The sequence below is a fragment of the Oncorhynchus mykiss genome, chromosome 32 (assembly GCF_013265735.2).
Source record: "Oncorhynchus mykiss isolate Arlee chromosome 32, USDA_OmykA_1.1, whole genome shotgun sequence".
Classification (NCBI taxonomy): Eukaryota; Metazoa; Chordata; class Actinopteri; order Salmoniformes; family Salmonidae; genus Oncorhynchus; species Oncorhynchus mykiss.
The window spans coordinates 19,780,540-19,794,847 of record NC_050572.1 but is presented as its reverse complement, the minus strand read 5'-3'; the positions used below and the strand labels follow the sequence as shown (position 1 = coordinate 19,794,847).

At 40.7% G+C, this 14,308-nt stretch overlaps 2 protein-coding genes across 23 annotated transcripts in view; one reads left to right on the top strand and one right to left on the bottom strand.

The window, feature by feature from the left end:
* The first annotated feature begins 6,327 nt into the window (after nucleotides 1-6,327).
* Nucleotides 6,328-10,264, top strand: rplp1 (ribosomal protein, large, P1). The gene is made up of 4 exons (XM_021560039.2): nucleotides 6,328-6,601; nucleotides 7,224-7,298; nucleotides 7,607-7,709; nucleotides 10,135-10,264. Exons 1-4 carry the CDS (start codon nucleotides 6,530-6,532, stop codon nucleotides 10,218-10,220), a joined length of 336 nt encoding a protein of 111 aa, XP_021415714.1. The 5' UTR covers nucleotides 6,328-6,529; the 3' UTR covers nucleotides 10,221-10,264.
* Nucleotides 10,265-10,408: 144 nt separating this feature from the next.
* ptk2aa (protein tyrosine kinase 2aa) overlaps nucleotides 10,409-14,308 on the bottom strand; it is a 176,462-nt gene continuing 172,562 nt past the window's right edge. For 16 of the 22 annotated variants that reach the window (XM_036971804.1, XM_036971795.1, XM_036971787.1 and 13 more), the window contains 4 exons: nucleotides 13,684-13,692; nucleotides 12,550-12,705; nucleotides 12,169-12,249; nucleotides 10,409-12,031 (listed from right to left, as the gene is read on the bottom strand). In XM_036971804.1, the coding sequence (XP_036827699.1) occupies nucleotides 11,813-12,031; nucleotides 12,169-12,249; nucleotides 12,550-12,705; nucleotides 13,684-13,692 (465 nt within the window). In that variant the 3' untranslated portion in view covers nucleotides 10,409-11,812. The remainder of the gene's footprint in view (nucleotides 12,032-12,168; nucleotides 12,250-12,549; nucleotides 12,706-13,683; nucleotides 13,693-14,308) is intronic. The other 6 variants (XM_036971788.1, XM_036971790.1, XM_036971793.1 and 3 more) reach the window with 1 other exon arrangement.

Sequence of the window (14,308 nt, the reverse complement as noted above, 5' to 3'; positions counted from 1 at the left end):
GAAGAAGTTTAAAGCCGGATTTGGATACAAAAAGATTTCCCAAGCTTTAAACATCCCAAGGAGCACTGTGCAAGCGATAATATTGAAATGGAAGGAGTATCAGACTACTGCAAATCTACCAAGACCTGGCCGTCCCTCTAAACTTTCAGCTCATACAAGGAGAAGACTGATCAGAGATGCAGCCAAGAGGCCCATGATCACTCTGGAAGAACTGCAGAGATCTACAGCTGAGGTGGGAGACTCTGTCCATAGGACAACAATCAGTCGTATATTGCACAAATCTGGCCTTTATGGAAGAGTGGCAAGAAGAAAGCCATTTCTTAAAGATATCCATAAAAAGTGTCTTTTAAAGTTTGCCACAAGCCACCTGGGAGACACACCAAACATGTGGAAGAAGGTGCTCTGGTCAGATGAAACCAAAATTGAACTTTTTGGCAACAATGCAAAATGTTATGTTTGGCGTAAAAGCAACACAGCTCATCACTCTGAACACACCATTCCCACTGTCAAACATGGTGGTGGCAGCATCATGGTTTGGGCCTGCTTTTCTTCAGCAGGGACAGGGAAGATGGTTAAAATTGATGGGAAGATGGATGGAGCCAAATACAGGACCATTCTGGAAGAAAACCTGATGGAGTCTGCAAAAGACCTGAGACTGGGACGGAGATTTGTCTTCCAACAAGACAATGATCCAAAACATAAAGCAAAATCTACAATGGAATGGTTCAAAAATAAACATATCCAGGTGTTAGAATGGCCAAGTCAAAGTCCAGACCTGAATCCAATTGAGAATCTGTGGAAAGAACTGAAAACTGCTGTTCACAAATGCTCTCCATCCAACCTCACTGAGCTCAAGCTGTTTTGCAAGGAGGAATGGGAAAAAATGTCAGTCTCTCGATGTGCAAAACTGATAGACATACCCCAAGCGACTTACAGCTGTAATCGCAGCAAAAGGTGGCGCTACAAAGTATTAACTTAAGGGGGCTGAATAATTTTGCACGCCCAATTTTTCAGTTTTTGATTTGTTAAAAAAGTTTGAAATATCCAATAAATGTCGTTCCACTTCATGATTGTGTCCCACTTGTTGTTGATTCTTCACAAAAAAATACAGTTTTATATCTTTATGTTTGAAGCCTGAAATGTGGCAAAAGGTCGCAAAGTTCAAGGGGGCCGAATACTTTCGCAAGGCACTGTAACATGATTGGTGAATGTATGTTTGTCTATGGGATAGGACCAACTCAGTCCCCCTCCAGCCTCCACCCCTGCCTGCCTGCACATGTTTGTCCCATCCAACATAAAAACACCTTGAACCCTACCTGGCGTTTCATGTTGTCGTCATCGGGATACACACTGACTGATGTCAACACACTGACAAATGTCAACAGTCCGTTTTGTACGCTTGGTCAAAGCGTCCAGAATTCTAAGCTGTTTGATCATTCAGAAGATCTCTGCTTTTATGTTTGTATTTGACCTTGTAAAGTATTAGAACAGGAAGACCATGAGATGATGGTGCCAAATATGGGAAACATTGATGTGCTTTTGAATGCGAAAATGTGTGATGTTAAATTTTGTTAACTGTTATTAAAGCATTTGATAATGTTTGATTGTATGGTGGAGTTTTTTAAATTTACAACACATCACTCTAACAAAACAACGAAACACACCACATGTAAACATGACACATTGTTCTCTCTCATTGTCTAAATCATTTTAAGTAAAAAAAGATGCATTTCTATACTTTTCTATTCATATCACAATGTTGTCCTAACCCAAAATCTAAATAACAAAGTTCCACATATAGGAGTAACACATTTTTTTTTTTAAATAGGTACTTAATATTATGAATGTTGGAGTCATGATAAATAAATAAAATTAACTGGGCAAGTCAGTAAGAACAAATTCTTATTTTACAGTGACAGCCTACCTTGGCCAAGCCCTCCCCTAACCCGGACGACGCTGGGACAATTGTGCGACTCCCGATCACTGACGGTTGTGATACAGCCCGGGATTGAACCAGGGGCTGTAGTAACGCCTCTAGCACTGAGATGCAGTGTCTTAGAATGCTGCGGCACTCAGGAGCCTATTAAAATTGCCATTAATTTCTCATTATGTACATGATTTGTGTGAATTACACTATTGATTGGTATAATGATTGTGTATCAATACACATGAATGGTATTAATTACATATAAATAACATACACAACTTGTGAAACCTTTTAGAACACCTCATTCAAGGGTTTTTCTTAATTTGTACTATTTTCTACATTGTAGAATAATAGTGAAGACATCACAACTATGAAATAACAGACATGGAATCATGTAGTAACCAAAAAAGTGTAGGACAAATAATATACTTTATATTTGATATTCTTCAAATAGCCACCCTTTGCCTTGATGACAGCTTTGCACACTAGATGAACAGCAGACACCTCCACCAGCATCAACCTAGGAGGCTAAAATACAATTTACGCTTGATCTGAAAATGTGGTTGGAGACGCTGTATGGATGGTGTGACGCAATTGCGGCGCCTCCAGAGGCATGCAGAGACCAAATTGAGCTCCGTACTACATCGCCATGCGCCTCTCAAATGTTTTAACAATGCAGAGGGCTCCTTATAGCTCTGCATTGACATGATTGGTTGACGGTAGGTGAGGGTGGGAGGTCCTGTAGAAACACACACTAATTTCCTTGACATCTTCCTTCACAGTTTTGCTCTGACTTCTGCGGAGGCTGCATAGCAGTAAATGCTGTATGTCCAATGCAGATGTCGGATTCACCATGTAGCACCTTTAGGGTGGAACCAGGTCAGACTGACCGCTGTATTGTCAACGGTTCATCAGTCTCAGGCGAACAGTTAAGCTGAGCAACAGGAAGTAAAGGCCAATCTTGCCTGGTTCTCTCTCTGAATTAAGTTTTTGAAATGAATGAATATGAGCAACTGAAATAAATATGTTCATCTCTGCTGGTATTTTTGATTGTTGTTCCACCACTGTCTTTAATTTAGGATCCTGAAGAAATGCAGTAGTATCTTTGCCAAAAGGTAAGACACTGACAGATGGAATGTATACAAATATGTTCTGGCATAGATATAAGATACAATAATTTGATCATAAACACACCCTAGAGCTGGACCCAGATACAATAATTTTATTATAAACACACCCTAGAGCTGGACCCAGATACAATAATTTTATCATAAACACACCCTAGAGCTGGACCCAGATACAATAATTTTATCATAAACACACCCTAGAGCTGGACCCAGATACAATAATTTTATCATAAACACACCCTAGAGCTGGACCCGGAACACATAACTAGTTATATGTTGGCAAACGTTTGACATTATCTCGTTCCACCAGTTTTGAAAGTAAAGTAGTGATGATGATGGCCTTGTAACTAAGAGACAAACACAAACACATACAGAGTTTCACCCTACTTACTGGTGTCAGTTGGTATCACATGCCTTTGCAAACTGAAAGGTATGATAGACATGATGAAAGACAGCAGGACAACATTGAACACTGCAAGTTTTAAGTGGCTTCAGACATTCAGTTACAAGAATGAAACAATATTGTAATGAACAGAGGGTAGAAATAGCAATCAATCCCCCCCAAAATAGTAAATCTAGACACTTCTGCCATTTAAAAAAACTATACTGAACAGAAAATATAAACGCAACATGCAACAATTTCAATGATTTTACTGAGTTACAGTTCATATCAGGATTTAAATAAATTCATTAGGCCCTTAACTATGGCTTTCACATGACTGGGCAGGGGCGCAGCCATGGGTGGCCTTGGAGAGCATACGCCCACCAACTTGGGAGCCAAGTCCAGCCAATCAGACTAAGTTTTTCCCCATAAAAAGGGCTTTATTGCAGACAGAAATACTCCTCAGTTTCATCAGCTGTCCAGGTGGTTAGTCTCAGGTGAAGAATCCAGACGTGGAGGTCCTGGACTAGTGTTGTTAAACGTGGTCTGCGGTTGTGAGGTCGGTTGGACGTACTGCCAAATTCTATAAAATGACGTTGGAGGCGGTTTATGGAATATAAATTAACATTATATTCTCTGGCAACAGCTCTGGTGGACATTCCCGCAGTCAGCATGCCAATTGCACACTCCCTCAAAACTTGAGACGTCTGTGGCATTGTGTTGTCTGACAAAACTGCACATTTTAGAGTCGCCTTTCATTGTCATCACCACAAGGTGCACCTGTGTAATTATTATGCTGTTTAATCAGCTTCTTGATATGCCTGTCAGGCGGATGGATTATCTTGGCAAAGGGGAAATGCTCACTAACATTTGAGAGAAATAAGCTTTTTGTGAGTATGGAACATTTCTGGGATCTTTTTTTTCAGCTCATGAAACATGAGACCAACACTTTAAATGTTGCGTTTATATTTTTGTTCAGCGTATTAAGACAATCGAATTGAGAACCCATTTTTGAACCATGACCTTGTGTGATATAATTTTTTTTTATTTTTATTTTATTTTACCTTTATTTAACCAGGTAGGCAAGTTGAGAACAAGTTCTCATTTACAATTGCGACCTGGCTATAATAATGATAATGATGCTCCTGCTATTGTTTCAGTGACCCCTATAATAAGATACATCTCTAAACCACACCATAATGTCACGTGTTAAGTGCAACTATCTTCAGGTGATACTTTAAGGACAAAGGGAAGGAGTGTCTCTTCATATGGGTAGATCTTTCTTTATAGAGTGTCCCAGTGTTCCAACGTGTCAGAAGTGCTGCCACCACGGAGCCATGGAAATTATCACTGTTCTCCTCCTCCTGAGCTTCTGCAGCCCTTTCTCAGGTAAACTGCTATTCATATCTATGAAACGTTTTATTTTCAATCCATGGTGATGCTGATTTCTGCCATATGGAGTAGTCTACTATTCTGATCTTTTCATGTTGGAGCTCTTGCATTGGTTTATATCATGTTACTTAGTTCTATAGGTTGTAGGTCATTTCATATGAATTCATATCTTATAATGTGACTACTACAACAAATACACTTATTTAGGGCTTAGATGGAGAGCCAATTCCATTTTCTAGCTTTTTCAAATAATGTTTTACGTTTCATTCTGAAAGTTCTCATACTGAAACTAAGTTGACAGACCAACTGCACAGCATTCCATTGGACTGTAATGTTTATGTTATAGCTGAAACAAAAACTACCTGGAATACTTTCCATTCATGTTTTTGTCATTTGCCACACCAGTTTTTAGAAATTTGGAGAAAGATTATGTTGTTCACATTTAAAATAGATGCTCTGAAGTGCTATGTGTGCAGCTCCACCACAACCAATGACGCATGCAACCAGTCATCCCAAACCTGCCAGGCACCCCTTGATACCTGCATGACCACTGTGGACACATTTGGTGAGAGTACTTGGAAACCAAAGTGACACCAATCACAGTAGCCTAATAGGAGTAGAAATGCATTGATCCCATGGAGAGGGGAATTGATAGGGGAATTAATACATGAAAAAGTGAAGCTTATTTATTTGTATGGTAGTCTATTCCAGACAAAATAACCATACCTGGTGAACAGATTTGAGAATTTAGAAGTGTGTGTATATACTAAAACCCCCCGAGGTACCTTATTGCTATTATGAACTGGTTACCAACGTAATTAGTGCAGTAAAAATAAATGTGGTATACGTCAGCCAATCAGCATTCAGGGCTCGAATGACCCAGTTTAAAATAGTAAAGATGCATTATTTCCCTTTTCCATCCACAGGCAAAATAAAGGCCATAGGGAAGTATTGCGCCAGTGCAAGGACCTGCCAAGGAGCAGCGTCAGGGGCCTCAGTGGATGCGAATGGCAATGGGAATCAAGTCACCTGCTGCTCCAGTAACCTTTGTAACATCAACGGAGCGACTGGTGTTGGGCTAAGCATACTACTGACTCTGGCTGTGTGTTTTAGCCATGCTGTGCTCAGCATTCTCTGGCTGCTTTGAGAATTAATGGCTGACCTCATAGCATGGGGGAATTCAGGCATAGCCTGCCTCCAGCACAATAGGCAACAATTTCACTTAATATTTACAGTATATTTTATTTACCAAACTAATACAGCGTTCATATATATTGTTTGTATTTATATTGAATTCATGTGACAATGTGGTGTGGTAATAAAAGGTATGTATTTTATTTTTATGGCTTTGGCTGTGATGTTTTGTATTGTGTTAAAGAACTGTGGTAAATAGTTTGGCCCTTTGTGAAGAGAATAAACAAAGATGAATCTTTGGTAAAAAAATAAATAAAAAGTTAACTGGTTTTATGTTTGCTCTACAACTGGTATACATTTGCATTGACTCCTCCCATAGAAGTGACGTTTATCAACATATAAACATATGTCCCGCCCTTTTTCATTCCCTTTCCGCTAAAGTCTAAGTAGTAAGTCAACGTGCCTAAGGTGCTTGGTTCTTCTTTTGAAGCTAAGGCCCTGAATCCGGCGACTAGCACAACCAAAATTAGGCATCCGACGCCCAAACTATAAAATATACATAGAAAGATGGCATCTGTATCTGAACTCGCTTGTATTTACTCTGCCCTCATCCTCCACGATGATGAAGTCACGGTCACAGTAAGTCCTGCTTTCATTACCAAAATGGCGCCTTCGATGGCCTCTGTATCTAACCAGGCAGATTTGGAAGACTGGTTCTTGTCGTTAGTGCCGAGGTAGTGTCTACGTGAATGCGAAGTGAGAGTACGCTAGTTATATAATTGCCGGTAACTGTCCAAAATGATCGCTTACTAGCCGGATAGCTTACTAGCCGGCAATGTCAGTAGTTGGCTAACATGCTATCAGTTAACGTTAGTTAGCCAGTGCCGCAGCCACCATGAGTCTTCCATTCTAGCCAACAATGTGCTGTTGCTTGAGGCATTGCTACTCTAGCCTGCAAACTAGCTAACCCCGGTGCCTTAGTAAGATATGTTTATGGCAAATTGCTAGCTAACCAACGTTGACTATTCGGCACATTTATTTGCCCATATCTTCTTGGCGCTAACTTGAGCATGTTAACGCTGGTAAACGGTCACGTGAATGCGATGAAGGCAGCCACCAATGGCTGTGATTCTTCCCAGTCGCCAGCTTACTTGTTTACTAACCTGACAAAGGCTAAACAACACCAGTCTGATGGTAGTTTTGGCTTCATGGTTGTAGGGGTATGTGATGTCTAATCTAATATTTCTCCATGCGTTTGCAGGAAGACAAACTGATGGCTCTCATCAAGGCTGCCAATGTGACGATTGAGCCTTTCTGGCCCAGTCTGTTCTCCAAGGTGAGTGAAGCCCTTTTCTCCATCACCTTACACATATACAACAGGGTTATGCATTTGTTATTGGGGAATCCTCTGTGGAGCTTCCAATTTATTCCTTCAGTGTCATCCACACATTCCTTCATATCTATGGTGTAAGACCTTCCGTCTCTACTAGTTTACTGTGGTGTGTGTGAGAGCTGCTTTTAAAGAAATCAGTGGGGATGCCTCTTAGTTGCTTTCTGTAAATGATTATACTCAGATATGTGGTAGTCATTTATGTGTAAAGGCTACACTGTCTGACCCTATCCTGCTTCCTGTATGTGTAACAGGCCCTGGCCAGCGTAGACATTGGCAGCCTGATCTGCAACGTGGGTGCAGGTGGTGGAGCTGCACCTGCCGCTGGAGGCGCTGCACCTGCTGCAGACGCACCAGGTAACGAAGGCCTTGTTTGGACAGGGATAGTATTAGAGCAGTTGGTTGCGTAATTATTTTGTGATAGAAACCTGGAGGTTTTTATTCAAGGCATGAATATATTCATGTCTAGACTAGAGGTCGACCGATTAATTAGGGCCGTTTTCTAGTTTTCATAACAATCGGTAATCTGCGTTTTTGGATGCCGATTACGTTGCACTCCACTGGGAGAATGTGTGGCAGGCTGACAAGGTAAGTTGCTAGCAATCATTAAACTTATTTAAAAAAGACAATCAATCTTAACATAATCACTAGTTAACTACACATGGTTGAGTTTATCTAGCTTGTCTTGCGTTGCATATAATCAATGCGTTGCCTGTTTATCATCGAATCACAGCCTACGTCGCCAAACGGGTGATGATTTAACAAGCGCATTTGCAAAAACAGCACAGTCGTTGCGCTAATGTGTACCTAACCATAAACATCAATGCATTTCTTAAAATCAATACACAAGTAAATATATCATTTTTTTTTAAAAATCTGCATATTTAGTTAATATTGCCTGCTAACATTAATTTATTTTAACTAGGGAAATTGTGTCACTTCTCTTGCGTTCAGTGTAATTGGAGTCAGGGTATATGCAACAGTTTGGGCCGCCTGGCTCATTGCGAACTGTGAAGACCATTTCTTCCTAACAAAGACCGTAATTAATTTTCCAGAATTTTACATAATTATAACATTGAAGGTTGTGCAATGTAACAGCAATATTTAGACTTAAAGATGCCACCTGTTGGATTAAAATACAGAACGGTTCCGTATTTCACTGAAAGAATAAACGTTTTGTTTCCAAAATGATAGTTTCCGGATTTGACCGTATTAATGACCTAAGGCTCGTATTTCTGATATTATATTAGAATTAAGTCTATGATTTGATAGAGCAGTCTGACTGAGCGGTGGTAGGCAGCAGCAGGCTCGTAAGCATTCAGTCAAACAGCACTTTCCTGCATTTGCCAGCAGCTCTTCGCTGTGCTTCAAGCATTGCGCTGTTTGACTTCAATCCTATCGACTCCCGAGATGAGGCTGGCAATACTATAGTGCCTATAAGAACATCCAATAGTCGAAGGTATATGAAATACAAATGGTTCAGAGAGAAATAGTCCTATAATTCCTATAATAGCTACAACCTAAAACTTCTTAACTGGGAATATTGAAGACTCATGTTTAAAGGAACCACCCGCTTTCTTATGTTCTCAGCAAGGAACTTAAATGTTAGCTTTTTTACATGGCACATATTGCACTTTTACTTCTCCAACACTGTATTATTTAAACCAAATTGAACGTGTTTCATTTATAAGTGTTCATTCAGTGTTGTAATTGTCATTATTATATATTGTCTAGACTAGAGGTTGACCGATTATGATTTTTCAACGCTGATGCTGATTATTGGAGGACCATAATCAGTCAACCTCTAGTCTAGACAATTATAAGCTACAATGATAACTCGTGCTTGGCTGCCAAATATGTAGATGTCCCCATTTTTAAATTGTGTGATCATAATCTTTATTTTAGTGATCCACTTTCAATGTCCCTCATGAAAATTCCCCCAATCCCGCTGTGAGCTGCTGAACAGCGCGCTGCACTAGAGATGCATTATGGATGAGAAAGTGAACTTGCCATTTCCAAAAAGTTCAGCTCGGTGGAGAATTGGGGATGCACTTTTAGAGCCCAAGTCTCATTAAATGGGCCTAGGCACAGTACTTTTTTGAATATTTAATTAAACTGATGTATTTGGTGATTAACTTCAATTAATTAACAATGTATAGCTTTGTTGATACATATAGGCCATTCGTATGAAATATATGCGCAGCATTTATTTTCTTGCTCAAACTGCATGCACCTGTCAAACTAATTTTACACTCCTACCATGTAAAAATGTACATGGCAGACTTGGACTGGACTAAAATTAGATGTGATGTGTATTGTGCTTGTGCACATAATCCGTTTTCCTCATACAGCCCTCCCGGCCATTCTCCCGACACCAAAGCTGCCAGTCGTAGCATATTCTCAAATGCCCAATAAAAATACATTAGTCATTAAGCAGTATAGGAAATGTGTTCAACAGTAGGCATGTCCCAAAACTCTGCTCATCACTACTCAAATAGCCACTGTCTGTGTGAACCCTGAGCATGGTCTCTTGAGCCAGCGCTTATCAGTTCTTTATTCTGTTACGCCCACGACCAACGTCTCTGGTGCTTGCAAGCACCGGCCAGGCCGGTGATAGTAGCCTGATTTTCACTACAGCAGTGGCTTTCCCTTTATTTACCCAGTTTGTCACCAATGGGTTTATTTCACCTAAATCAAACATTGTGGTAATTTGTCAGTTTAATTCCTGTACATCTTTCATGGTACGTGTCCTGATGCCTTACCTTGTTTTCCTGCATTACAGCCAAGGAGGAGGAGAAGAAAGAGGAGAAGAAGGAAGAGTCAGAGGAGGGTTCCGATGACGACATGGGCTTCGGTCTTTTCGACTAAACCAGTTTTTGTAACAAATAAAATCAAAGAAACTGAACTGGCAATATGTGGTTTCCTTTGAGCATCTTGGGTACAAGAAGTGTGCATTATGGGATCACCTGTAAACAATATAATCTAATGGGAGGAATAGTTTACCCTTTGAAATCAACACCCATTATATTTCACAGCACACAAGGAAAACATACTTCTGAAGACAAAGAACGATACATTTTATTAGTTTAAGGAACTGTACAGGTTATTCTTCCTGAGAATAAGTTATACCCAAAACAAGCAGTTTGAGATTGTACACATGATAGGGACATTAAGGTCTAACAGTCTGGAGAGGCAGAATCTGTAAACCAGGGTCATTCATTAGGCACCAAACAAAAAATTGAACAAGTAGGGACTACCTGAAGTTGTCCATTAAGTGACGCTTATTTTCCATTGCAAAATGTTTTGCTACAGTGTGGCCTAATGAAAATGACCCAGGCAATGGGGTTGAAACCAAAGAAGCAGAAAGGTTTAACTTGGGGCTCTATTCAATCCGTATCGTGGAAGTTCAGCATTACTGGGGCGGCGGGTAGCAAGTCGCTCTGGATAAGAGCGTCAGCTAAATCTGAAAATACATTTCTATTGTGCAATCTAACGCTTTATTGATCCAGATTGAATAGAGCACCTGGTTTAAATATACAAAAACAGTTTGATAAGGGAATGGCTAGCAATGGGACAGGGTTTTTCTTTTAACTGTATAACTGCCAAACTATTGGATGATTCAAATCATTTGGCACGTGATAGTTCATCTTCACTGTGGAATTTAAATGCGCCTCCCATTATAACATTTAAATCCCAGAAATGCTGAAAAATATATTTATTTGTATATTTACTATTAGTTAACTTAAAAAGTGGCATGTGACATGTTTGGTAAAACAAAATGTATTTTTTGTATATTTTATTATTCACTGTGTCGAGAGGTGCCTGAGTCTAAGAGAATGAAAAAATGAGCTTCCAAAATATATCATTCTAGTGGAGAGTGTTGGGATGAGCATTATATGCTGTGATACTGTAGGATAGGGAAGGTAAGTGTTTCAACATTGATCTCTCAGAAACACAATGTTAATCATTACCATTTATAGCTTGTAGTTCTTCAATGGATCAGATGTTCCAGTTAGAATATAATCTATTTCCTCATCTGTGATAATTAGAATTATTAGCCACCTGGAAGAAGACATCTGACGTGAGCTGAACTTCACCTCTGGATAAAACAACAATCTGCACAAACGAGACGCAGCCAGATCTAATAAAACAAGAGTTTGTATGTAACTGATCTCCAACCATCCAGGGATCCTGGAGTGCAGCGACAGACAAAACACAAGTCTATAAAAAGTTTTTAGGAAGGGGGTGGAAGGGTACGATCAGGTCGAGTGTCCACTTCGGTCTCTGTCCTGTATTATCAGGAGCTCTGATCGAGGTGTGAGCTGAGCAGTCTTGACTTGTGACATTGTGCAGTCTATGATTGCTATGGGAGCTGAAACCAACCATCTCTATTTCCACAGCAGACTCGCTTCCCTCTGTTATATCTCTTCCATGCCCAGGGAGCTAGGAGCCGGAGGGGGCTAGTGTGACCCCCGCGACTGGGCATGGATCATCTTGAGCCGGGCCTGGTCGATGACGTCCAGCAGGTTCTTGGCATCCACAGCCAGGGCATGTGCAGCAGTCAGCATTTGTTTCTTGTAGTCCTGCTGCAGGCTGGTGAGGACATACTGCTGGGCCAGCTTCATCTTGTTGATCAGCTCGGCCAGGTCAGAGTTCAAGAGCTTCTGGGCCATCTCAATCTGCAGAGGAAGAGACAGACAGGAGTTAAAGAATAGACAACTGTCTTTTGCATAAACTTATTTTGTCCTCAGACAAACAGTCTTGAGTATTAACAGACAGGCAATGTGTTTATTTGTAATGAAGAGTTGTTAATCACCTCTCTGTGTGTGCTTGCTGGTAACACTGGTATGGTCTCGTCCACTGTGGCCAATAGGGTTCTCAAAGCTAGTCCCACCTCCTGTGGAAAAAAAGAACCAGGATATCAATAATATAAATCAAAAGCTGCAACGGCTGAGAAATCAGTGTCCCTCAACAAGAGAAATAATACCATTCCCTCTTGAGGAATGATCACCAACATATGACAATGATTCAACAATCAACTTATCATTCATGTCCTCTCTAGCTCAGTTTGAAGAGCATGGTGCTTACAACAGCAGGATAGTAGGTTTGATTCCCAGGACCACCAACATATAACAAATGTACTAAGTCACTTTGGATGATCGTGTCTGCTAAATGGCTTATATTATTATAGCCTTACCTTGACCATTGGGACGTACTCCTCTGGAGGGGCTGGCTGGATCTTACTGGACATCTCTATAACAGCCTTGACCAGGCCTGTCACGTTCTCATACACCTTGTCGTTGGAGCGGTCCAAGTTGGCCGTGGGGGGAGGGCTGATCTCCTGAGGCTGGATCTACACACCACAGAGATGGGGATGAGTTGGTTCACATTCAACATAGTGAGGGAAGTGAATCTTTCTCCTTCAAATAATTTGAGTGATTCTACAGTGAATCTATTATGATAAAATGTGTGATTATGCTGATCTAATGGGACCCAATTGAGTGTCAGTGTTCTAGAGAAAATAAGCTAGGTGATTTTGTCTGACTTGGTTTTTGATGAGTGCATGAACAGAAGTGTTCCAGCTGCCCTACCCACTGGAACCACAAGGTGGTGTAAAGCTAAAATGGTTTTGTTTCTGTAACCACTAGCAGCCAGCAATTTATAGATCAATCAAGTAGTTTACAAAGTGAACACTAGATGGCAGTATTTGCCAGAATTACTGTCACTCGATTCACAATATGAGAGCATACAATCTCTGAACATGGTTGTGAATGACAACGCAAAACAGAGATCTAGACAAACACACACTCACACACGCCACGGTTCAGAGAAGAGGCAGATGGTGGTGTACTATAATCTACTAAACTACAGTTAGTAATGGTAACTATGACTACACAGCCCAACATGCATCACACCATACCACAGGGAAGAGAGTCATCAATGGAGGCCTAAATATATTTATTATTTCTACCGCTAATTCATTTGACATTAGTACTGTGACTGACAAACAAGCCAATAGTAATTTGGTCATTACTGAAATGACTGCCACTGAATACTAGAATGATTTGCTTTGTTTATGGCTTTCTTTGCCAAGCCTCACTGGTTTTAGAACATGGGCCTGGATGAAGTGGCCTCATCCGGAGTAGTCACCTCTAGACACTGATCTAAGACCAGTTTGTGTTACCCCCTCTAATGGTTACGGTTAGGATTCAGGGAGAGTAAAGTGATCTTAATGCCACTATGCTGAGAAGGTTTGATGACTCCTGTACAGTGGTAGAGAATGTGTTATCCCTAGTGGTCAGACAGTGACTGACAAACACAGAGCTCTTACCCTCCAGGGCTAAAGGGCAACAACAGTAGGTTGGTGCAGAGGCAAAACAAGGGAGAGAGAGGGGAGAGGGGGATGCAGGGAAAACAGAAGAGAGAAAGGATTAACACTGCAGAACAGAAGGCAAGAGGCAACGCATGCAATGCATCAACACAATACAAGCAGATAGGGCCGTGTTCATTAGGGCACACCGTTTTAAAACACTTTGCAATGGAAAATGAAAATGGGTATCTCCTGTTTCAGTCTGTTTCAAGTGATAAAGGTCTGAGTGCTAGTTGGATGTTGCAGTGAGAAAAAGATCAAAAGGTCTGCACTCTATCGTATTCAGAGTTGCTGTATTGTATTGTTCGTTAGCTTTCGCTGGGCCAACTGAGCAGGGAGTCTAAAACCTTTGATCAAGCATTTGATCCAGGATCATGATCAAAAGACGGTGAGAAGGGAGCTTTGATTTCACTGGGTTCTGTCTTGTTAGGAAGCACTGTGTTTTCCTTGGGCTTCTCTATACTCCACTGTACTACAAGCCTCTGTTTTTTTATTTTATTTTTAATTTGACCCCTTTTTTCTCCCCCATTTCGTGGTATCCAGTTGTTTTTTTTTGTATCTTGTCTCATCGCTACAACTCCCGTAC

Bases quoted from the DNA above. Each gene is read 5' to 3' on its own strand.
- rplp1 (XM_021560039.2), top strand. From the start codon at position 6,530: ATGGCATCTGTATCTGAACTCGCTTGTATTTACTCTGCCCTCATCCTC. The intron at 6,602-7,223 runs GTAAGTCCTGCT...ATGCGTTTGCAG, and splicing joins ATGATGAAGTCACGGTCACA to GAAGACAAACTGATGGCTCT. The intron at 7,710-10,134 runs GTAACGAAGGCC...CCTGCATTACAG, and splicing joins ACCTGCTGCAGACGCACCAG to CCAAGGAGGAGGAGAAGAAA.